Source organism: Phalacrocorax carbo, chromosome 15, assembly GCF_963921805.1.
Source record: "Phalacrocorax carbo chromosome 15, bPhaCar2.1, whole genome shotgun sequence".
In the NCBI taxonomy this organism is placed as follows: Eukaryota; Metazoa; Chordata; class Aves; order Suliformes; family Phalacrocoracidae; genus Phalacrocorax; species Phalacrocorax carbo.
Genome location: NC_087527.1, coordinates 13,983,225 through 14,007,732, shown reverse-complemented (window position 1 = coordinate 14,007,732; position 24,508 = coordinate 13,983,225). Strand labels below are relative to the sequence as shown.

General features: G+C 43.5%; 1 protein-coding gene across 2 annotated transcripts in view; it reads left to right on the top strand.

Annotated features, from left to right (window-relative positions):
* GALNT9 (polypeptide N-acetylgalactosaminyltransferase 9) overlaps positions 1-24,508 on the top strand; it is a 161,035-nt gene that overhangs the window by 78,155 nt on the left and 58,372 nt on the right. For both annotated transcript variants that reach the window (XM_064466496.1, XM_064466497.1), the window contains one exon: positions 3,109-3,226. In XM_064466496.1, the coding sequence (XP_064322566.1) occupies positions 3,109-3,226 (118 nt within the window). The remainder of the gene's footprint in view (positions 1-3,108; positions 3,227-24,508) is intronic.

Genomic DNA, 24,508 nt, shown 5'->3' with positions numbered 1-24,508 from the left:
ATTTCAGTTTCTAGACCAAATTGATTCCTTAGGTTATAATGTATGATAGCCTAAAATACAGTTTTCAGTGATACAGGATGTGACAGAGTGATATATGTATTGGGTACATCCTGTCCTGCACACAGGAGAGCTCTCAGCCTTTTCAGGCAAGTCTGTGTTCAGGTGTGGCTCTTGGAAATATAGGCAGGAAGGTGCATTTTACCAAATACCTTGAATTTATAAATGCCATCCATCTTGCAAAGATCCTGGTGTATAAGTATACGTATTGGGAGAAGATGGATGTGTCCAGCCAGGAGTACCCAGGACTACGCACGGTTCTCATAGAGCGCTGAGACCACTTCTAACTAGGTGCTGATTTGACAGAAAGTCTTCACAAATAACAGCACCAAACAGAGAAGTCCTGGAATTTCTTGCACACGCAAAAGAGGGACTGTGGGGTGTGGGAGAGGTCCAAGCACTGAGGGTGCTCACAGTGACCCTGCTGCAGTTTCTTTGTAGGGTTTGTGTCATCTGGCCTCGGTTTCCTCCAGCCTTTGTGACTGAATGGGTGCAGGGATCTGGCTGAGAGCCCCAGTTCAGTCCACAGCCATCTGTGAAAGCCAGACGTTCGCCTTTGTAACCACTATTGAATCTTGTTCCCCCAGCTCGTGACCCAGGGAACACATCTCGCTCCGTAAGGGTGGGACGTGAGAGTTAATCAAGCTATTTCAACTTCTTTGTCAGGAACAGCGCCGATCAAATGTGTTTCTATCAACAGCTGCCTTTTTTAATTATGCAGAGAAAACATGAGAGGGGTAGCGTGCGCTGCAGTGTAGGCTTGTAATGATCTGAGAGGTTGCAAAGGCTTTCAAACTGAGAAAAAGTGCAAGGGAGAGATGCTGAAGCCGTACCAGTAATGTGAGCGCTACAGCAGAGTCCATTACAGATAAGTAATAGCAGTGCTTCGGCAAATGAACCTTTTCAAGGGTACCAAATAGTTCCTGCCATAGGTTGGGCTGTGTTCTGCAATGTGGGGATAGGCATTAGGCCCAGGAGCAAAGAACTGTTTTATCTATCCATATCTTGGCCATTTATTTGAAGCCTTTTTAACCTCCTGACATAGAAATGGTGAACTGCTGATGAGAAAAAGGACCTGATGTGATAACACCATTCCAGCAGCCACCTGCTGCTACCGGTGGGATCCACCAATACGTGGGTAAAAAACGTGTTCCTTTTCCTGGCCAGGGCAGTTTTTCACGCGTGTATGAAACTGCCTCACGAATACGTTTCTCAGATCATAGAATCGTTAAGGTTGGAAAAGACCCTTAAGATCGTCGAGTCCAACCGCTAACCCACCACTGCCAAGCCCACCACTAAACCATGTCCTCAAGCACCACGTCTACCCTCCTTTTAAACACCTCCAGGGACGGAGACTCCCCCACCTCCCTGGGCAGCCTGTGCCAGGGCCTGACAGCCCTTTCGGTGAAGAAGTTTCCCCCAATGTCCAACCTAACCTTTCCCTGGCGCAGCTTGAGGCCGTTTCCTCTCGTCCTATCGCTTGTTACTGGGGAGCAGAGACCGACCCCCGCCTCGCTACAACAAGATGTCACAGGCAAATACCTTGTGAATCGCTTTCTGTACAAATTGAAGAAGCATGCAGGTAGCTGGGACAAGAGAGGCTTCGTAGTGACAGTACAATGTTAGTGCATTAGAAAGGAGGCTTCTTAAAATAGGTTTTAGACCTTTTCCATCATCTTTGTTTCTATAGGGCCTTTTCATGGTGTATATGTATAAGCTTAGGCCACAGATAAAGCCTTCCCTGTTGTACTGGAAAACACAAAATTGGCATAAACTAGCATTTCCCTGATGTCTTTTTAGAATAGCGCTGTTAGGAATGATGTTGTGTCTGCCAGATGGTCCAAAGTCGCCTCCCTTTCAATGGAAAAGGGAGCACAGCTCATTCTTTCAGGTCAGCTCCAAACATGATTTTATATTTTCCCAGATTCAGCAGTCTGGTCTGTCGGGATCCCACTAAAATGGGGGGTCTTTCCCCAGGGTGTGGGCCTGGGCACATCTGTAGATCAGACTGCAGGATGACTACCCATGAACTTGCAGTGAGCACTATGCAACCGGCAGCTGAACTGCAAGTCCAACATGGAGTTGCAGGCTCTTGTCGTTTCTCCAGCTTAAAGTTAGTTAAGTCTACATTTTTAAATTGTGGGCTACAGCAGCAAAACCTAGCTCCTACTTTCAGTTTTAAAGAGGCAGGTGTTGTGACCAGTACAGAGATGCAGAGAAAGTGCGGACAAATGAAACTAGCAAATGCCACTGGCTTGTATTGCATTGAAACAATGCTTGTGTTCACATGGTAAATGACCTCCAGATTTGTTGTCAGGTAGTGCTGCTCAGTGACAGGTTTCAGATTGCTTTGTAAAGGAGAGCAGAACCACAGTTTAACACATAAAGCAACTGATGCTCAGGGAAGGGAAATGATTTATCTGGAATCACCCAATTGGTCAGTGGCAGATCTGAGGGCAGTCGCTTCATCTGGCAATTTTTCCTTTTCTGAAGAAGGGGGTCAGCAAACAGAGAAATATTAATCGTGGAACGGCTTCACAAAGACTGAAATTTATCTGGTAGAGCTGACTCCAGGAAGTCCTTTGCCAGCCTTCACACCACGATTGATCCATGGCTCTTTTTAATATGTGGGTAAGGGGACTCCTCATTTCTGACAAAGTTTACGGGGTTTTTTGTTTATTAATCTTTAAATAAAGTGTTGTCTAGTTCTTGTGCTACTCTGTGTGGTGGTGAACTTTAGCTGCAGCACAGAGGTTGTGGCTATAAAACAAAGGCAAAACAGCCTGACGCTTCAGTAACGTGCATGGAGTCCTTGACTTCACATCTTGTGTCCCAAGTGCTTCTGGCAGTGTGTTAGTTATTTGGGTGGCTCTGGTCCTGCAAGGTCCTCTGTCCTTTGGGGATGAAGTGCAATGTGACTGCACGCCAGTAGATAATTCAAAGCGTAAAGCTGAAGGCTAAGAACTGTTCTGTCTTCGTAAATTTGTTATGAGGTGGGTTCTGTAGTAGCTAATCACTGATGTGCTTATTTGCTTTATTCTCTCTGTGCAGGACACCAGCCATGATTGGGTGCTCGTTTGTAGTGGACCGAGAGTATTTTGGTGAGATTGGCTTGCTTGACCCTGGTATGGAGGTCTATGGAGGAGAAAACATTGAATTAGGCATGAGGGTGAGTAACAAAGAGACTTTGTGCCATGTCCATTTGCAAAGAAAGATGGGGAGCCTGTGGCCCAATAAAACTGCTGTCTGACTGGTAGGCTATTCTGCTGAAGTAATTGATATTGCAACAGCATCTGGAACTGACAGTCCCAGCAAATGAATGTTCCTGGCCTTACTGGCCTTGAGAGAACTGATAACAGTCAGAAAAATGGTTTATTGGTCCATTCTGTCAGTGTCTGAACCCAATGAGACAGATTTTCCCCTTTCCCTGTAACTCTAATTGTGCAAAGAGCTACCCTAAGTCTTCATGTGCTCATGGTGCCTAGATGATGTTGCCTGCTTGTGGCCTAACAGACACAGTACTGACAAAACTAAGGACAGGCTGGCTGGCAGAAGCTGGTTGTAGCATTCTACATACCACGTATCATGAATGCTGTGGTACTTTAAAGCTCTAAGGGTCCTCCTTATAGAATAAGAACTACAGGGAACAGGTTTTCGATCCTGGACAGATGACTTCGGGACAGCATCAGTCCACCCTGTGCTTCTGGACCTATAGGAGGTTTGATTCCTGTGATCCTTTGCCCTTGATTTCAAGGTGGTGCTTGCCAGCAAGGCCTTCTGAGGTCCAAGGAACATGTCTTTGCTTAGCACTTGAAAATTAGGCCACTTAATGTTGCATGAACACAGTTTCCTCATTATAAAGCTGCCTGTTTAATTATTTCCCCCTTACTCTTTATTCCCTGCTTCACAGTAACACGTCCCTGGTGCATGTAATGTGCTCGTTAAAGCATATATTCTGCTCATGGTGAAACACTGAACATCAAATTAGTCCATTCTTTATCTGACTCTTTTTTTGTAAAATGGCTACAAACACCTTCACACCAGTGGGCTGAGGAACAAGGTCATTGCAGCAAGAGTTTATATTCACATATGGGTGTGTATTTATTATTCCAGCATCTCAAGAGGGATAGGGTTTGTAATGGGACTGTGTGAATACACTGCTTATACTCGAAAGCTCAGAATTCACATAGGGGACAGAAAAAATGCTACCACAAATCATCCAATTTTCCTTAAGAGGGTCAGGCTATTACCAGGATTGTGTGAGCTTTCCTTGATCATTGTGCAGGGCTTTGAGCTGTTTGAAACTTTTTCCACATGGCTGCTCTCAGAATAGATTGAATGCTCTGGCAAAACTCTGGTGTGGCTGATGAATAAGCCTCCTAAGAAATCTGAAAGCTGTCGCTCTTCCTTAGATGAGAAGAACTCGCTGAGTACGATTAGGGCTCCTGGTAAACAGAGGCAGAGTTTTTAATAGGATTATGAAATGGCACTTGCTTGAAGAGACAAGGATGTGAAGTGAGCGAGGACAGGTTTTCAGGGGTAGGGAACCTGTTAAAGTCTGCAGAAACCTAGGCTCTAGAAACCAGCTCTCATTCATCGGGGTTTGGGCCTTTTTTTGGGGGGTTGGATTTTTTTTGCCCTATAAGGGTAATTGACCCTACTGTTTGAAAAAGGCTTTATGAAATTACAAGCGTATGAGTGAGTTCATTCTGAAATAAGCTGTATGTCCATAGCATGGATTTGTTAGTCTCTGTTTTCAGCCTGGATCTAGAGTGGTAAGTAATACACAGTGTCGGCCTCTTGATTTGCAAGTCCTGATCCCCTCCTGTGTGTCTTTCAGAGCTGTCAGAAACCAGCAGAGTGAAAATGCACAGGAACCTTCTCCCTGCCCTCTAGGAGATTTATAAAATCACTGTGAATTTATAAAGTTGGGGTGTTTTTGTTTTTTTGTTTTTGTTTTTTTTTTTGTTATGTTTCAGTTTTTTTCTTTTAACTCGAGAATCTCAAAGTAAGTTGTGAAAAATCATTCCTTTCCCAAGGCCTGGTGCACTGACCTGCACGGGGCGTATTTGGCCCCTACACCTGCACAGAGGGATGCTGTTGCCCATGTGTGACTGCTTGTGTGGCTCAACGAAAGAGAGAAAAGGGAAGGAAGGAAGGAATGAATGAGTAAAGAGCAAGAAATAATATGAATAATAAAACAGCTGGGAAGTGGTGGCACGCGTTTGGCTGAAAACAGTCCCTATTTAAAATCGTCGTAAAAATAATCCTTTAAACTTTTTTGCAAACTATTATCACGTTCCTGCTAAAAGAAAAGGGATTAAGCTCGGAGTGGCTGAATTAGATTACATTGCATTTAATGAACCCTCATTTAAATTGTTTTAGTCAAGTGAAATAGGGAAAGTCAGTGAAACTAATGAGCTGATTTGGGAGGATACTGTTTGATAGCCCAGCTAATCCCCTTAAATCTATTGTTTATTAAAAAATCATCGTCTTGGGGATTCCACTTTTTCCTTTTCTAAATTCTATAAATGGAAATATTTAAATAATTAACCTAAGTGATTTTCTGTATCGAGTAAGCAGTGTGTAAACTGACTGGGGTACCACACCTATTGAAAGTATTCAGGGCTCTGCAGCTCCTTTTTTAACCCATATAAATTTTTTCATATTGGTTAGAGCTGCGACATTCTCCTAACGGGGTAGCTTTGCAGCGAAGCCAATGTCTGCCTGCCAAGCTAGGGAGATTCTGCTTTGGTTGAGAAAAAACACCAGCTGTTCCGGGAAATAAAAAGGAGACGGACATGATTGCGGGCTTGTGATAGTGAGGAAATAGATGGACACGTACATAATGTCACCTTGTACTGTATTTTTCGAAGGTGACGGTTTCACCGCGAGATGGACAGACACAGGACTGAATTCTGTTAGGGACAAAGGGTGCTGTTCTCTTAGTGTTCACCAACCAGCCGCTGAAGCGGATGGGAATAGCCTGTGAGCGCCTAAGGGCTGATTTTGGCCAGGAATTTATAAAGTCAAATGGTGGCTGACCGCTATGTGGATGAGGTGCTCTCCACAAGCACGGGTAACTTGGGTTGTTGGCGCGTTCAGGCAAGCGCCACGTGGATCCGGTCGGTGGGAGGCAGCCCTGTTTTCATTTCAGCGGTGGTCCTTTTCCCACGCTGGAGGCAGAGATAAAGAAAAAATAATGGTACTTTCTCCTGCAGCAAAGCTGTGGATGAGTCTGTGCCTGAAGAAGACACCCTTAACAGGGTAGATGATACTCATCTTTGCTGTTCCTGGGCATCAAATGGTCCCTCTGACCTGTAGTACAGACAGGTGTCCCAGCAATAAGAGAAATTCAAGCAATGTCTGAATATAGAGGAAGATGGGGATCCCTTTAAGTGAAGGTCCCAAATTACGACCCTGTTAGGAACTGCATGGTTTGCAAGCATCATGTAAGTTCCCTTCCTAGTGAGAGCTACAGACACACTTAATTATTTAGAAAGGGATCATATAAACATTGAAAGCCTAGTTTATGATTTGACCTAATACAAGCAGTTTATGATGCATCTTTTTATAGAGCGCCATTAATCATTGCGCTAAGGATCTCTCTCTTCCTCTGGTGCTCCAGTGATAAGACGAATGAATTGCTGTTCTTTTTATTTTGTACCCATCAACTGTAATGGTGGGTGGAAAGAGCTCAAGCATCTATTTTGAAGTATGCTGTAGTACAAATTAAATTCTGCTTCCACCATTAAGAATCCAAACAAATTAAGTAAAAAATACGCTGCCACAATGACAACTGAAAGCAAAACTTTTTTCTCTTTTATGGCCAGCATCAGCTGGCCATACTACTTTATTCTTAATAGCACCGTGATATACCTCAACGGGGGGAGTCTGCATCAGTTGATGAATTCTTAGAGGTGCCTACTCAGAGATCTGGGGGAAAAAAAAAGCCAAACAACAAACACCATCCCCTGCCCAAACTAATGGCTTACCCAATTTGAGATATCTTAAAGAAAAGTACTATTTAAGAGGTCCTGGTGAGAGAAATCAATTAGAGATGTCCCTAGGTACCCGTGTGACAAATTAACTCTATGGTGAATTCAAGTGATGGCTTAACTCTCCAGCAGAGCTTAGCTGGATGCTTAAGGTTAGTTTGACCTTGGCTCAAGCAAATGTGTTGCAGGTAATTTTGGCAACTGGCAACGTCATGGCCCTGGGAACACACCAATTCACCGGGCTTGAAAAGAATTGTCTGAAAACAGGATAAAAGCTCAGATCATTTGCGCTCTCTGCTGTTGTGATTGCCTCGCTAATGGTGGCCGAGCTGAAATCCAGCTTGGGTTCCGTATAGGGAAATGCAGTCCCACCTCTGGGCGTTGCAGAAATACTGTGGGTACTGTAAAAAAATCACGGTGCAGATTCACTAAAATAAAACCTGTTACCTAATGGACTTTCATACACAAGCAAATTATTATACTTTCCAAGCTTATGCTATACGGCCCGGCTTTACTTCTTTAAAAACAGATGAACTACATTTTCTCTGAACAGAAATGCTAACGGTAGATTGTTGAGCACGGAATTCTTGACCTGATTTTATTACCTTTAGCAAAGGAGATTTAGATTCCTTTGAGCAGTCGGTGTTTTAAATGCAGATTCTAGGCTGGTACGCTGTAATAAAAGTGTCACAAGGTTTATGTGTAGCAAACTTTAATTCTGAATTCCGGACAATGCTTTTTACCCTGTGTGATTCATGAGGCCAGGCCCCTACTCTTAGATCTAAGAGATAAGCAGAAACCCTGCTCTGGAGAGTTTCTCAAAACTTCAGGGTCTTTGCCCACATGCTGTGGTAAAATACAAATGAAAATTGTACAAAAATACAGGCTAATCAAAATGTCTTATTTGGGTAAATCCAAAAATACTTCATTTTTAGTTCTTCTCCTTTCCCAAGCTGGAATTTTTATTATAAATTAATTCAGTTTCAAATTAAGAGTTTTAAAAGAAAGCCTTTCAGTTGGAAGGCATTTATTCATTTCAGTGATGTTAACAAAAATTCATAATTGCTGGCATCTGAAAAATGCAGTGCGCTCCGTCCTTACACAGGCCTATTCACACTGGAGCGTGATAAATAGCGTTTTCAGCATGAAGTTAAATGCTATTAAAACGCTTCTGCCCAGCTCTACGCCGAACTCTGCACTGCCTAAGCAAAATCCTAACAAGTGATGTAATCTACTGTTATTGGAAGTTACTCCATTGCATAGGTTGCAAAGATCTCTGTGATAAATCTCCTGGGTCTCACCCTGCAGATAAGCTGTGTAAGTAAAGGTGTCCTCTTTTCCATCTCCAGTTTAATTTAGCATTTTTATAGGCATTTCCTAAGGTAAAAGAATGTTAAGCTTGTAAAATCAAGCATTAAGAGATCACGAAAGGATTGAATTCACGGTGCCTGGATTACATTAATTCGCAACTCCTTCCCCTCTTCAAAATAAGGATTGGAATAGTCTACTCTGTGGTGATGTGCATCAGTGATGAGCCAGGTCCTCTGCCTGTCTGAATGTTCAGCATCTCTTAATTCCAGCGGAGTTTCATTGATGCAACCAGGATAAGCTTAGGCTTGACGTTTGCATGGCTCGGAGAAAGCTGTTTGCAGCCCTGGTTACTCTGGTCCTGGCTCTGTGGTTGTACCCTCCCAGTAACTGGTGCCCGCGCCTCCGTGCAGTGAGCCAAAGGGATGCAGCGCTGTCAGCAACAAGAAATCCATGAAAAAGCAGATGAAGAGGACAGGCCGAGCTCCAGTGCGACAGCGAGCGCCTGGTGCTAGGTTTCGGATGGCTGACAGCAACCACGTTTCAAACCAGAGGGTTTTCTGTGGAAAGGGTTTTCCCGCACAAGAAAAAAGAGGAATGTGAAAACAGCGTAAAGCAAAGCCAGACGGCTGAAAGACGGCCCTTGGCCCGTTCCGACTAAGTTAGAGTACTTGCGTTTTTCTCCTATCAGATCATTTCTGTAGCCTTGATGGTACTCAAAATGGGATGCACGATATTGTTTCTGGGGAGAGAATTTGACTCCCTACCTGTCTGCAATTTCTTTCAACGACAGTGTTCTTTTTTTCCCTTTTTCCCCCCCTTTTTATTAAATTGAAGATAACTGTAACCTTGAATGGAAAACAATGTTTTCATCAGAACGCGGCGCGATGGTGCTCTAGCATGAAATTGCCAGCAAACTACAGGACTAGAGCTTGTGAATACCATTAAAAACATTCTCTAAAGTGGGAGCATTGGAAATAGCTCAGAAAAGAGCATCTGGCCATTTGGCTTCAATATCACATCATGCTCCGTCGAGTGTAACATTTTATGTTACAAACTCTTTCATATACTAGGACATTATAAAAGCACAAGGCTGGAAATTTCAGAAAGGGATCAACAGCAAAAGAACCAAGGAAAGGAGCGGCTTCCTCAGCCTTTGCTGCTTTCTTCTCAGCCACTTTGCCGCAGGTTTAATTTAAAACTAACACAGGTTCCTCTGCAGCAGCAGGTGTAAAGTGAATGAAGGAGAGAGGAAAAATGCAGAGAAGGTGAGTGGGCTAATTGTGTTGAGACTGAAATAGCTTTCACTTGCCCAGTGATGAGACTGAACCAAAAGCCCAGAGATGAGCTACAGCTGGTCAGAAACTTTCTGGTACAACATATTTTCTATGGCAAAGTAACAACTTATTCCAAACTCCAAATGTTCTGGAGAACCCTAAATTTTGATGCTGATTCCTGAAAGCCTGGCTTGGGCTGTCGTGTAGCCAGAGGTGCCCAACTGTCTGTCCTTAGGCAGGTGCCCAGTACCCCGGCAAAAGGTTTCTTCGGGTTTTTGGAACCATTTTGAGTCTCTTTGAAAACTCTTAAAAATATACATATATATATTTTATATATGTGTGTGTGTCTGTGTGCATATGTGTATATATACACACACCAGTGCTGTGGAAAAAAGCTCTTTCCATTCAAAAAGTGAAATGCCAAAGTGTTTCAGGATACCAGCTGTTCCCAGAGTAGGGAGATGCCCATTTTCTAATTGACCTTTTGATTAGCTCCCAGGTGGTTCTTGTTTTTCTGGGGATGAGAGGTTTAATCTGACCCTCTAGGAAGCACAGAGGGCTCATAGATGGTAGGAGTCCTCTCAGCCTGAGCTTCTGCAGTTGGAGCAAAGCCTTGGTTTTGGGCCGGTGTCCTGTGTGGAGGGTCCCAACCCAGACCAGCAGCCTGGGTAAGTCCTGGAGGAGTCCTTACCAACAGCCCAAACTGCTCTCGTGCTTCTTTGTGTTGCTGGAAGGATTTCCCCAGGTACCACCCTCCAGGAGAGCCATCTCGCTTGGGAAAACGTACTTCAGCCTTAGAGGTGAGCTGTCAGATTTATAGGACCCTCCAGTCTTGAGCGCAGTGTCTGGAGGTGGGACTGCAGGCACTGAAATGTATAACTTGTCATCTGTCACTGAGGTGTTACCCTCGTAGGAAAATTCAAGTCACTGTTATTTATGATGTTAAACAGAGTCATATAAATCCTTACCACCGGTGAGTGGAAACGTTCTCGCCATGTAAGCATGAGGAAAAGAGAGCTGATCTTTGAGTTGTGGTTTTGGAGGGGAGAAGTGCCGGGAGGCTTAGGTTTATTTGGCTTTGTTTTAATTCTGCCTGGAAAAAACTGGGAGGTAATATGATATTTTTTACTTGATCTTTTGTAACGTGCTAAAGAAATGTCTAACTGGCTGATAATTACGCTTGCAATAGTGTTGCCTGAATAGAGCAAAGCAGGTTGAGCTCACCTGTGTGGTGGATACCTCTGAGCTGAGGACTAGGAGCAGGGAAGGAATAATGCGTGTGTCTGTGTCATTGAATAAAGGTTCACTCCTCGGTGCCAAAAAGTTATATCATTATCTTTGTTGTGTATAATGCACAGGAAAAAAAGCAACTTAACGCTGTGAAGAAATGATGAAAGAAAGAGATAAATTATTTTCTGCTGAAGGCAGCAGCAGATTAGCCACCAATGAGAAATGTTTAATGGAAATCTTCTATAAATTTTGTTTTAATGTCCTGCGTAGTGCAATGGGACTATTCGCAGCAAAGGAGCCCCAGACAGGGCGGCTGTGTTGTGTAGCAGGTTGAGGACTTGTCTGGGGAATAGTCGCCAGCTGCGTGATCTTGAGGAGGCTGTTTCCTGTCCTTCCTCTTTGCCCATCGGCAGAGGACAATGACAATATTCACTATATAGTGGGCAAAACAGTACAGGGAACGACAAAGTTGTTACCTCTAGAGTGGCAGAAAACGTCCTCTGAAGGAGCGCAGGTGAGCTGCTATTGTTTGTCTCGCAGTTAACGTTTCAGAAAGGCACTGTTGGCCAGGCACCTTGCAGGAAGGTGGCAGGGACAGAGTTCCCCCCCCCCCTCCCCAAAAGAGCCCACAGAGGAACACGGGCTGGCATAGAGGGGCTGGAACAGGGCACAGAGTAGGGCGACAGAGCCCTGTTCAGCTGAGCATGGACAGAAAATACACAGGTGCGAGTGTGGGCATGATGGCAGTCCTTGGCACGGTCAAAACAGCAAGCAGATGAGAAGCTCATCTGTTGCCACCTGATCTTCCTCCTGCAAGTAAACCCTGAAGTATTTTCCCAAGCTCGCCTCAGTTTTATGACCGCTTTCTTTTTGGCACTGGTGGCAGTGAGCGTTTGCGTGCAGTCATGTCACGGAAGGACACCAATCATCAGTTGTCCAAAAAAACCCCAAACCTGCGCACTGGGGCTGGTCTAGATCCATACAGACAAACTACCTTTGCATCCTCGCATGCCGCTGGTTCTCCTCCATGAACACGGGATTAGTCTGCGCGGCAACGCTAGACGTAAACATAACGCGGACAAAGGCATTGGTCAAAATGTCAATGGCTTTCCCTTGGTAACTTTCCTCCAACACAATGGAAAGGTGTTAGCTATTTAAAAGAAAGGAAAACCAAACTCAAAATGGCATGTCTGTCATTTCCATTTGTATTCTAGGCTTAGAAAAGGCAGATCTCGCTGAAAAGTCATATTTAACAATATGACATACATAATTCATAGCGTGAGAAACGCAGCCAAGGAGAACCTCAGAGAAGCATCAAAATACGTCTGCAAAATCTGTGTTATTACATATTCAAGTATTACATATTCAAGTGTTTTGACTGTAATAAAACAATCTATTTGCGTGATTCAGTAAAACTGTGCTTGCATATTTCTACCTAAAATGTCACTTAGATTTCCTCTGCATCCCTAACAGCATGTCATTTACACAAATATCTTCTTATCAGCAGAAAAACAAACAATTCGATAACTTCAAAATGCGTCACTACCATAATTCCTAGCACGTTCTGGGGAGCAGGTAATTACGTAGGTCTCCATTTAACCAAGTGGAAACTGAGGCAGAAGGCTCTAAAAGTGTCCTTATTGGACAATTGAGAGTCATTTGATGGTAGAGCTCAGGTTGGAACTATTTGAAATAGACTTTATTAGATTTCCTGACTAATTGTTCTGAATCCAAAGCCTAAAATGATTGCTGGAGGTTACAGTACGTGCGTGCATTAGAGGAAATGTTCTTAAAACCCCTGTGTTCCTTTAGGGGATGGTTGAGTGAGGAGAGGACGGGGTGATGGACTTCAGAAGGAATAAGCAAATTCTAAAGCCTGTGCCTGAGTAGGAGTGTGAGAGCACATTCAAAGCAATTCCTCTGAGACCCGGTTTTTCTGTTCCTGTTTCCGGCTGATCTTGCCGCGGTGCGTCGGCAGGTACCCAGCGGGCCGGGGAGCCCCTGTTGCCGTTTGTGCCTGGATCGCCAGCCACTGTCTCTGCTCCTGCCCCCGGGAGGGAAGGTGGTGGTGTTTTCTGTCTTGCCTTTGCCTCCCCTTGACTCTACCATGAGTGGCCCACGTTTGCTCTCCACGACTGCCCGAAAGGGGCTGTTGCGAGGTGGGTGTTGGTCTCCCAGGTCACTAGTGATAGGATGAGAGGAAACAGCCCGAAGTTGCGCCAGGGGAGGTTTAGATTGGATATTAGGAAAAATTTCTTCACTGCAGGAGTGGTCAGGCATTGGCACAGGCTGCCCAGAGAGGTGGGGGAGTTGCCATCCCTGGGGATGTTCCAAACACATGTAGACGTGGCCCCTGGGGACATGGTTTAGGAGGCCTGGGGGTGTTGGGCTGGCGGTTGGAGTTGATGATCGGAGAGGTTTTTTCCAACCTTAATGATTCTATGATTCTACATGGGGCAGCGGTCTGCTGAGGACAATCTAGGGTATGTCTGCCCGCAGCAGCACAAGTAGGACACGTCATATTCCTTCTTCACTCCTTCCCCTCATCCTTTTTACCCCTCAGCAAGAAATCATTGACTCCTGAACAGCTGTACCGTGGGAACGTGCAGGCACAAGCTGCACAGCTGCATGTGCCGGATCAACTCATGGGTCTGTGACCGCTGTGTTGTTAATGGTGCCATTTTCCCTGGTCCCCTACCCCTCTGCGGTTCAGCTTTTTGTGCTCGCGGTCCAGGCGCTCGTTGCCCTGACGTTGCGCCTTTAACCCAGAGGCGCTGATCTGCCAGACCCAGTGAGCCTCAGGGAGCTGCTGACAAGTTCAGCTCCAGTTAGCTGCAGTTCAAGGTCAAATGGGACTTTAAAATATGAATCAATGTCAGGGTTTGCTGGCACATCGATCTCAGTCTTTTTGATTACTGCCAGATCGCATGAATAAATTAGCCTTGACAGGTGCGATAAATTGTATAGACTACTGATCTCAAACAGTAAATGTTAAAGAAGGACACAGGAGGCATGGAGGGGCAAACACCCTCTGCAGTTGTGTGTATTAAATGAGGTGAGTTTTGATACAGTGCTCCGGGGGTGTTCTTCAGGCAGGAAGAGGCCTTTTGTTCAGTTGAGATTCTGTGCTGAGCTGGGGCATGTCTCCTACTGAAGTATTGATTTCCTTTGTCAGAAGGAGTTTGGGTCACGGTGCGTTATGAAGCGAGAAAGCTTCAGCTGCCTTTTCCACCAGCTGCCCTGCCCATCCAGGGTGGCTTTGAAATGGCTTGGTCTCAGGCCTTCTGGTTTCCAAGAGCGGACGTAGAGAAACAGGTCTCTAACTACAATAAAACAGAAGTAGAGGGCATTGGAAGTGGCTTTTCATATGCTGTAATAGTATATTGAACATTGTCAAGCCGTGATTTGGTTGCATGTCAGATCTCTGTTTTGCAGGGACTTTTTACTTGGAAACCAATGCAGATATTCAGAAAAACTTGCATGATTTATAGTACATGTGATGTTCTCCATAATTTCTCGTATAACATAACTGAGATTATTCATTTCCCTCTTAGGCATAAACACTAGCAATGTCAACCACTGCTTAACTATTTTATTTTTTTGAGATAAGGAATTGTTATTTTTTGTTTATTGCAAACTGAGCACGTGAAAAGAATTTGAGGATTGGGTGGTTTTTTCCTGATACTACTTCATGTGTCTCTAAGAACTCAGTTTTCTTAAATCTAGAATCAAATATTACAATGCTCTCCAATCTGGCATATCCGAAAGCCAGACTTCTTGTCACAAACACAGAGACTTGTTCTTTTCTATGTACTGTTACTCCCTTAATTAAGCATGCCCTCTTTCTGCAGCATCATACACACATTCTGTCTCCCCATCTTGGTAACTCATCTGTGTGTTTGTGTAGATAAGTCTGTGTGTACATATTTATATGTACGTAGAGGTCATGGACTAGTGCTTGTTTTGGGCCGTTCCTTTTCTCCAGGCTTCTGTGAAATAGGTGGATTTATGCTGAAACACTAAATTTCATATTATGGTTTATCAAAAATGCACTGTTTCAAATACAGAAGCGTTTTTTTTCTCCAAAACCAGGAACGTATGGAAGTGCTATATTGTAGCAGAGGAATTAAAGGGAGAAACTTTGTTTTGGCCTCAATCAATTTTGCAAAATAAAAGCAGAACAGAGTCTTTAAAACAGGTGAATTTTAAATGCTCATTGTGAACATTCTCCATAGCTCCAGTTGTCTAATTATAAATATGGGATCATCACGTTGGCACGTAAATTGTGCCATTAATATATTATACATAATCAATAGCATATGTATAATTTAAAAGGGACTATTATAAATCTGCTGTCTATATGCCAAACTGTTTGGGTACTGTGATGAACTTGTACGACCTCGATATATGTGTAGTGTTGGAATGGAAGGGTTACAAAAAAGGATTTTTACTTGTATAGAAATGGTGTGTTGATGGAAAGCAGGGTCAGCCGCAGCACTGGGTGGTGAGAAGCAAATTGCCTAATAAGAAGGATTTTCAGAATGGTATAGAAGCTCTTGAAAGATTAGCCAATGCAGGCAGGTGGCTCCGAGACTCAAAATGTGTGCTTTTCTGATTACTGGTATTATAGGGAAAAAAAATGTTTGCAAAGCGGTCAGGAAAAGCATGAAGATTATATTTTGAGGGCCAGGGAAGTATTGTGCGAGACTTAAGAATCGGGCAAAGAAGCTGTTAAAGTAAATAGATAAGAGAAAAAACCTTAGTATTTCTAGAATTAGGGGTTTTTGGACACAAGCCAGTTGAAATGAGGAGGGATTTGCTCGTAAGGGTCAAAGCATCTTCAGTCAAAAAGGCTGCACAGATTCGTAGGCATGCAAAAAATATATCCTTACTTAAGTGCTTCTCAGTATTTCTGCTTGCAGTGTCCATTGTTTTCAGATCTTGTAAACATTAATTCTCAAATGGTAAACCTTTAAAGCTTCAGAGTAAGCCAAAAGATGAACCCTCAGGGGCTTTGTTTTGTGCCATACAACATAATATTGTGAGAACGGATTCTTATGATAGAGCTGTGTGATTTGCATGTATTGCACTGCTCTGCTCCCTCCCCAGTAATCTACCTGTCCAACCAAATTGCCACTTTCTCAGTAGATTTTAATTTCACTTACATTTAATTTTTCCCTTCTAAAACATTTTGCCATTTGTTCTTCTGTAGGTTTTGGGAGGAGGCTGGGACTTTCGGCAAACTTTACTACAATCCCAAACAAATAACTTGCCCTTTTAGCACTGCGACAGACTCTTTAAAGCATCCACAAAAATAATATATTATCTTCATTGCTGATGCATTTCTTGTACTCCTTTATAGTAAATATAAAGAGAATTTATTACTTCAAAAAGGCACACCAGTCTGACGAGCCTGGAGAAGCATTACTTCCATCAAATGGACCACCAGACCAGGAAAGCCAAATTTTTCTCTCTACCTGCGCATTTCCTACCATGCACAGAAAGTTATCACTGAAACATTGTCTTCCCATGCAACAGAGGCGCTAGCAGTTCACCCATATGTTGGGTACGTGACGGTCCTCTGTGGATTTTTATTAAAATATCACCTTCAGTAACTAATTCCTCCAAAGACCTGGGTCTAATTGTATCAGCTGTTAGATATAGTGTAGGAGGTCAGGTGTCAGTTCTAACAGACACAGGCAAAACCTCTGTCAGCTCTTCATTCTTAAAGACCCAGTTTGACCTACCAGTTAGAAACTGGTTATCATATAGTATGTCCTGCAGTTTTATTTAAAATTAGATTCCAAATTCCCAAGGCAAAATGCCCTTAAGTAGCGACAACATCCCCGGAAAACGTGGGAATGGAAGTTCAGAAGGAAATTGGGTTGTTTCATACTCAGCCACTTGTTGAAGGCATCAGTGCCCTAAGCTTTAGCATGAGGCCAGTTTGCTTTCAGATATGTGCAGTCGCTTTGAGACCTGCTGTGCGTAGGCTGGATATTGCGGGTGGGTGCTAAGTTATCCCTCTGGGAACGGGCGATGCATCTTCAACATCTGCCTTTCTCAGCCCAGAATCTTACCCGGTGCCTGGAGCTCTGTCTTGGGCGTTCGTTGTGCCCAGCAACTTGCCAGTGATGCATTTATTTGCTCAGTCAGCTCTCGGTCGCTGTTGTGTTCGGTATTATTTGAACTGCCTCCATCATCTTACACATTTTGTCAGCTGATTGTTCAGTTCACTGCGCATGCTGCTTTCCCTCGCGTCGCCTCCCTTGATGTCTGACACATGAATTATGAGGGGGGGAAAAAAGCATAGTCAGGCTTAACCTATTAAAAAAAAATGGTTGACAGCTTAAAAAAAAGCTTTAGATGGGAAACTACAGAAGTGGGTGAGATAAGGCAAAAAATAACAAGGATTTGGAGGTAACGATTAACAGAGGCAGCTGTGGACTGAGGGCAACTGAAGCGTGGGCTCTTCACTAAGGGCCAGAAGGCCCCTTCATGGTGCCCAGGGCACTGTGAGTCATAACTGGGGAGGGGCAGGGGGGTAGAGACATGTCGAACCAAGCTTTGGTATATATGTCCTTAAAGAAGAGGACAGGTCTTGGTAGAGTCAGTTCTGAAACCACCTTTGGCTGTACCAGCTGCTGCAGATGAACCTGACCTGTCCCTGGAGGAGGAGGAGGTGCGGATAATGGATCCTGGAGCCAAGCCCTGAGCGTTCTGCATGGAGCACCCAGAAAGTTAGGCCAGACCTGGTGTGAACTGAATCAGTCCATTACCTTCCCTACCTTGCCACGCAAGCAAAGAAAGCATTCTTCTGCCTCCTCCTTTCTAGGACCCTTTCTTAACTTGCGGGTCAACGTACTTTGCTTCTAGAGTCATGCTGAGGTGTTGTTCTCTGGGTTGCAGCTGACGTAGGGAGTGAGTTTTACAAAGCAGAGTTTGGACCTAGGTTTGTGGCATCCCGTGCTCAGCAGCAGCTCTTTGCACCTCCAGTTACGCAGGTTACTCATGGCTGCCTTCAGCGGGAAGCAAAAATAATTGCCGAGAGGAATGCGGTTCATTTTTCTTGTTCCTCATTAATCCATATCCAGGATCTTCTAGGAGGATATAGCGATGTGCAAATGTGGTATAAGTTACTTTCTCTCCCTTTCCGTTCCCTCTGCATGTTTTAATTAAGCATAGCCTGTTGTCCGTCTTCCTGAAGCAACATTTCCTGTCATGTCAAATGTCAAAGGCAGTTTCTACATGAAAATAGCAAATTCTAGCAATTATTAAGATGTTTCTCAGACCTTCACACAAAATGTTTTCATCCTGCATACCTTGCAGGGCACTGATCTTTTTTTTTCCTTAGCAAGGAAAGCAGACAGGCAAGGATATTGCAATCCAGCATTTTAAGCTTAAAATTTAGCAATGAGTCAAGAAACAGATATAGTAAGAAACTGAGGTGAATGTGACAGCAAGAGAAAGGAGGAGGGATGATATGGTGACCTGGTGAATTGCATCTCAAAGTAGTTTAAAGATCCCATAATCTTTTCCTTAGCCTTTTGATAAGCCAAGACAGGGGGGCAAAAAACCCCTCTCCTTCAGTGGCATTAGCTGAATGTCTGCACCCTCTGAGATATGAAGAAAGTGCTGTAATTTAGCAAAACAGAAAACCGTTAGATAAAAAACTGGGATCCATGAGCCTGCTAGCGACTGCATTATAAATCTTTCAGCCTGCTGCATATTGACCTCCTTAAATTGTGATGTACAGCAGAATGGGGTACCCAAGCCAGTTTAAAGATGTTTGCGCCTTCCCGGTGCGTGGGGTGAGGGTGGATTTCTGCTCTAAGCGCAGAGGCACAGCAGCTACTGGTTTTAATTTACCACAGATCTGAATGGCACTAGTTTTCACAACTACTCTGGTAAATCCAGTGCTGTTTTGCACCTATTACCACATTAATAAAGATCTGATGTAATAACCCTCTCCCTTTCATGCCTTAATTTCTGCACTGTTTCTGCTTCCGTCACCGCGAGGGCTTCATGCAATATTTCACCATTCATATAGACCCATTATATCTTCAAATAAAGAGTACTGTATGCTATTTTTTTGCCACCGGCGCTGGTATCCCCTGCCTAACGCAGGTAACGAAGGGCATTAAGAGTCTAGATCTGAATGGCAGCCCATTAACCACATCCTTATTAGTCTCTAGATGCTTCACAACAGTCTCTGGGGTAAAGAAGAGATGCAATGTCAGTGCTGCTTTAGTGTTCCACCATACAGAACCGAACCAGGAGTAAGGAAGGTGTAAATGCAGCTGGACTAGTTCTGTGTCAAGCCCCAGGGTGAGAACCATGAAAAGAAGATGCAGGGGGAGGTACACGTTTGACTTGGGTGCTCAGTTTTCCACCCTGGGAGGCAGGTGTGGCATGCGAGCGGCGCTCGTGGCATCCTCGCTAGCGCAGTTTTCGGGGTTTGGCCGGCGCCTCCGTGCTGCACAGGGAGCTGGCAGGGGAAAAAGTGTTTTATGGGGATGGTGGAGATGAGCTGCTGCTCGAGTGTGTGAGACAAATCAACAGGACCGAGTCATCCTGAGCTGTGCAGGGGGGAAATTGAAAATCCTGATGACTTCCCTGCCTTGGTTCGGCTTTTCCATTCCTAATTCCTTTCTTTCTGGCAAGCCTTTAGACTTTTTCTCTTCTGCTCTTGCCAATATGTCTTATTCTTTTTCATCACTCCCTGATCCCTCCACCTTTCCTGGCTCAGCTCCACCAGGCCTTAATGTTCCATGCTCTCATTTAGCTGTGCCAATAACTTATGAGCTCAGTGCTGCTGTGGACACCGGACCTCTTAAGTACCCAAGCAGCTCCCAGGAAAGCTCATAAATGTCTTTCACAATGGATGTTCAAAGTAAGGGAAACATTAGAGGTTTGAGGAGTTTGTTGCTTAAGAGGAGAAGCCTAGACTAGATAGAAAGGAGAAAACCTATTACTTGGGTCAGGAAAAAAGAAGCCTTTTTTAATAGCAAGAACAATAAACCAGGGGTCCCATCTGTGACATGAAATGATACTGTAAAGGAAATGTTTTAGTCTGAACAGAAATTAATTCAGAGGATAAGCAGAAAAGACTTATGTTTTGTAGGGAAATTAGACATTGTTTGCCATAAAGATTTCTTTTGACTTAATCTCTGGCTGTGGAAAGATGATGGAGTAAAGACTCCTAGAGATGCTATGAATTTGAAAGAAAAATTTGAAGGGGGAAGCAGTGACCTCAGGACACGAACCCAGGGGCAGATGCAACTAGAATCAGACTAATGGATTAAAGGAGGGCCAGACTCGGGTGCATGTGGAGAAGTCTCTGAAATCCTTAAGGTCTCAGGAACTAATCCTGTTCTGAGGTTTGTCTACCATACCCTTTACTCCTGTGTTATCGCTTGCCTGATTGACTCTTCTACTTTGGTCTCTTTCTCTGGGTGGTCCCTTGTTTCCAATGATGCCTTCATTCTTTCCAGCCACTCGTTCCCCTAGGTAGTTGGACAAAGCAGCTAGAAATTATCTCATGCTAATGAGAATCCAGCATTGCCTTTCACCAGCTGGATGAAAATAGACCATAAGGCCCTGCACTACACAAGGATCAGTTTGCCTAATGTGGATGCAGTTTTACGACAAAAACAATTGTAGGATGTAGAAGTGGAACAGAAAAAAAAACAATATATAAAATTCGTACAGTGTGCTTGTATGTATCCATAAATCCCAGATACTGTCAGAGATGGGGTGGATGGGTCCCTTTTGATATCCATTGCATCCAGATTGTTTCGGGATGGTCTTAACGCTAATAATTGCTTGATACTGCAGGCAGGTTGATTTGGTTGATCAATGTGGATGTTTCGGCTTATGTGCATGAGTATTCCCAAACTAGTCAGGCTTTTTTGCAACAACCTAACTGTGGCAGCATCAAGCTGTGGCTGGCGCTAATTGTGCCAACTTCTGGTTTTTGATCCAGTCAGTCTTTTCCCTAACTTTGAACTGAAACATCAAAGTGTCTTTTGTTGTTGTTTTTAAGCAATCACTTATGAGTTGGTTTTGGTTTGCATCACTAAAATGTTACAGAAGAGCGTCTCGGTTCCTGTGGGCGTTCGATGTAATGGGGTATGAACAGCTTAACAAATATATATTTTTATATATATAAACAGAGACTAATTACCTGCGTGCAAAGTTGTGTGTTCACTGAGTTTGTGGTTAAATGAGCGAGTCCATGCATGCACCATGATACTACTGACGTCCAACCGTTGTCATATCCCTGTGTGAAGAGTTTCATCCAGTTGATCGAGGAGTAGATGCACTTCTGTATGACTTTGGCCAGTATAAAACTGTTTAATAATTAGTTGCAGTCATATGTTAACAATAAATGGTCAGAAACTTAATCAGCAATGCATGAATTTTTGAAAATGCTGCTCAATTTGTGAATTACTTGTAAATTGGAAAACAGCCAAATCGATTCTAAATTATTGGTATCATCAGTCTGAGACACACTGTCTAACATTTACAGCTATCCTTTTTTTCATGTGTATTTAAAAGGTGTCTCTTTCGGGTGTCCATTTTAATAGACCTTGGTTTCCAGAGAACATAAGCCTTACATTTCAGGGGGAATTTAACTCTCTGTCAACTTGGCTGCCCAACAATAGGAGCACTCTGTCACCAGTGTTTCCGAGTGATTGACAGTCAGTAAGGCACTCCAGAGTGACAACTTAATATTTTTCTACATATCCTTTAGCTACATTCGACTGACATCCATGTATTGGCTTTTGATGCCAAACACCCCAGAAAGTCATTTATAAGACTCTGTCTACATCTCAGACTAGTGCAAGATGAAGCGTTAGATGTCATTAACTGTGACAGCATGGTATCTAGATTCCCAGCCCAAACTTTAGACTTACATGTAGTGTGTGCTCTGCTATGTATGGGCATCAGAATCAAGGAGCCTGATAAATTGCTGTTGGGGTTCATTTTCAGAGTACTGTCTAGCAATGTAGCTGGGCGATTCCTGTTAATATTAATAGGAATTTAGCAGATAAATCTCCTTGAATAACTTTTAGAAATTTTACCCTTAATGTGCCTTCCATTTCAATAGGCTGAGCTGTGTTTTGAAATTCCATTTGGGAAGGGTAATGTGATAGATGTAATAAAGAGGGATATGCAAAAAACAGTAGGATGCATATTTCTACGTGCCACGGGAGACTTGCAGTACTTTTAAATCAGAGCATCCTAGAATACTATTAATGAATTCCCCTTTAACCTTAAGGGGTAATTTTTTCTAAGTGATCCACACGGGATTTGGCTGTTAAATTTCCATTAACGGTAATGGGATTCACAGTATTACAAAGCAAGTTCCCCACTAACCATGCTGAAATTCTACCCCCTGCAGCAATTAATCATGCCCATTGGGCTCGTTAATGGAAATATGAAGCAAATTATCTGGCTAATCATGATATGTGATCAATTGGCTCTCCTGTGGTAATTGATTGCTGGCTAGTTAAAGCCAACTCAGTTTTAAGATTTTATGGCTGAGTGACGAAAGACGGGGTGTCCCTTTCATGGCTGTAAATGCCAATGGATCTGCAGCTCATAGATGGCATGTATAAAGGTCTCTAAGTAGCAGGTCCTCCTTGTACTTCCCTGTCTTCCATCTCCTGGTGTAACATTTCTCCAGTGTCCCTGCCTTGCATCCCTCAAACCAGCTCCTGCGGGCGCTTCCCACAAGGAGCGTTCTCTCCCCATTGCCTTCACCAGGGTGTCACTGGCGTCCTGCTGGAGGTCTCAGTTTTCATTCTGCTCAAGCCAGGGACTCTGCGTTTGCTTCTACTCTTGGGGGAATATGCATTTTCAAGCTGTATTATGAAAAATGGATAAGCTAGTCTGAGTGGTGTGGCTGTGCTGGAACGTGTTCACAGAAGCCTTGGCTCTGTCCTTTAAGCTATTATTCTGCTACCTGCTAGCATAAACCCTTTTACCCCATTTTGCTTGACCTGTTTTGCAAGGAGCGATCTCTGAGGCTGTGGGCTGGTTGGATGTAGCGTGCCAAGGTCATCCCTCAAATTGCTGGAAAGAGAAGAACCACTTTAGCATATCAGCTCCTCGCTGTGGCTCTACTTAAATGCTAAAGACAGGAAGCTACAAAATTTACCCTTTTTATGCTTGATTAAATCTAAGCCACTTAACTGATTGGTTTGGGGGCTTTTTCTTGCACTATCATTCTGTAAAGCTTTAACATACCACAAAAATGCAACCTTAGTTAGGCTGCAAACTCAACTCTTCGGGATATTCTTTGATGTACATTATAGCATTATGGTTAAGCTGGCTGGCAAACATGCAAATCCAGGAGTGCAATGCAAAATCAATAGCATTTCTTCCGGCAGAACGCTAATTTATAGCCACACTGCATGGCTCCGTCGTTTTCCTAATGAATTCTCCAGTGTGCAGAGGTGCACTAAACAACAAAGATAAATACTGGTGCGCGGAGGACTGTAATACAGATTTATAGCCTTAACAGAATACAGAGTACAGATGTTTTGCATATAACCAAGATTGGTTTATGAGTTTTTGCAAGCAGGGGTATCTATATTCTAACTAAGGACTGTTTTTCAGTGGAACTCAAAATGAATAAAGCAACAGGAAACTCTTTAAAATACATTTTGGCACCATCCAAATGGCTTCCGTGTACCCCACGACATGTGTTTCACCTCTTCTTGAGAGCTGTCTGATGGCATAGGTTGGGCGTTGAAAAGGGAGTATCCTCAAGATCACCTGAGCAACTTTGAAGCAGAGATGTAATTGAAAATAAGACACTTACAAGAGCACTCAGGCAATTTTTAAAATCCCTCCCAGAATGTGTATGAAGTCAGCCAGGCACCGACATATTGAATAGCTTTTCATTGCCCTACTCTGTCATTTGGCACAGAAACATTTAATGCCTTGTTATTAATTTTTATATATTCAGAAGCCTGTTTCTGCAGAAGTCTTGATTTTATTTTTTTTTCTTTTTTACTGGGGAAAATAAAACAAACTGCTTCTATTACGCTATGTTTCCATGGGGAACCTTCCTAATGTACATAATATACAACGGCTGATGGCAAGTGATGATAAGTTGCTTATACCACTGGGAGCTCTGGAATGAGTGGTTTCCAAAGCTGGGTAAGTAATGAAAGTCCATAAACAAGACACTCCACGGAGCAGCAGAGTGACAGAATTTTGGCTCCAAGCTTGAGGCTGTTTGGCTGGTATTGGAAATCTGTATAACATCCTTCCCTCCTGGCATCTGCTACTTTGAGAAGGTTTAGTTCATTATGATAACAAATTTCAACTAAGCATGATTGCAGTCTGTGGCCTCTTCAATGGATGGCCTTACTGGAGCATCTCCTAACTTGGTATCATGTTAGTGGGTGCTACAAGACCAAGACAGGGTCTCCATGGTGGCTTGTCACTCCCTGACTCTAGGCATGTTGCATGTGCTGATTTGTAGTTAATGCAGGTGATCTTTGTAGCCTTTCTGATCAATCCAACCTAATTAAAGGAGTAATTCTCTGGTTTTAGGGCCAATTTACCTTTCCAAGGTGGTAAGAATGCCTGCAGCTGAACTAATAATGAGGTAACATCTTA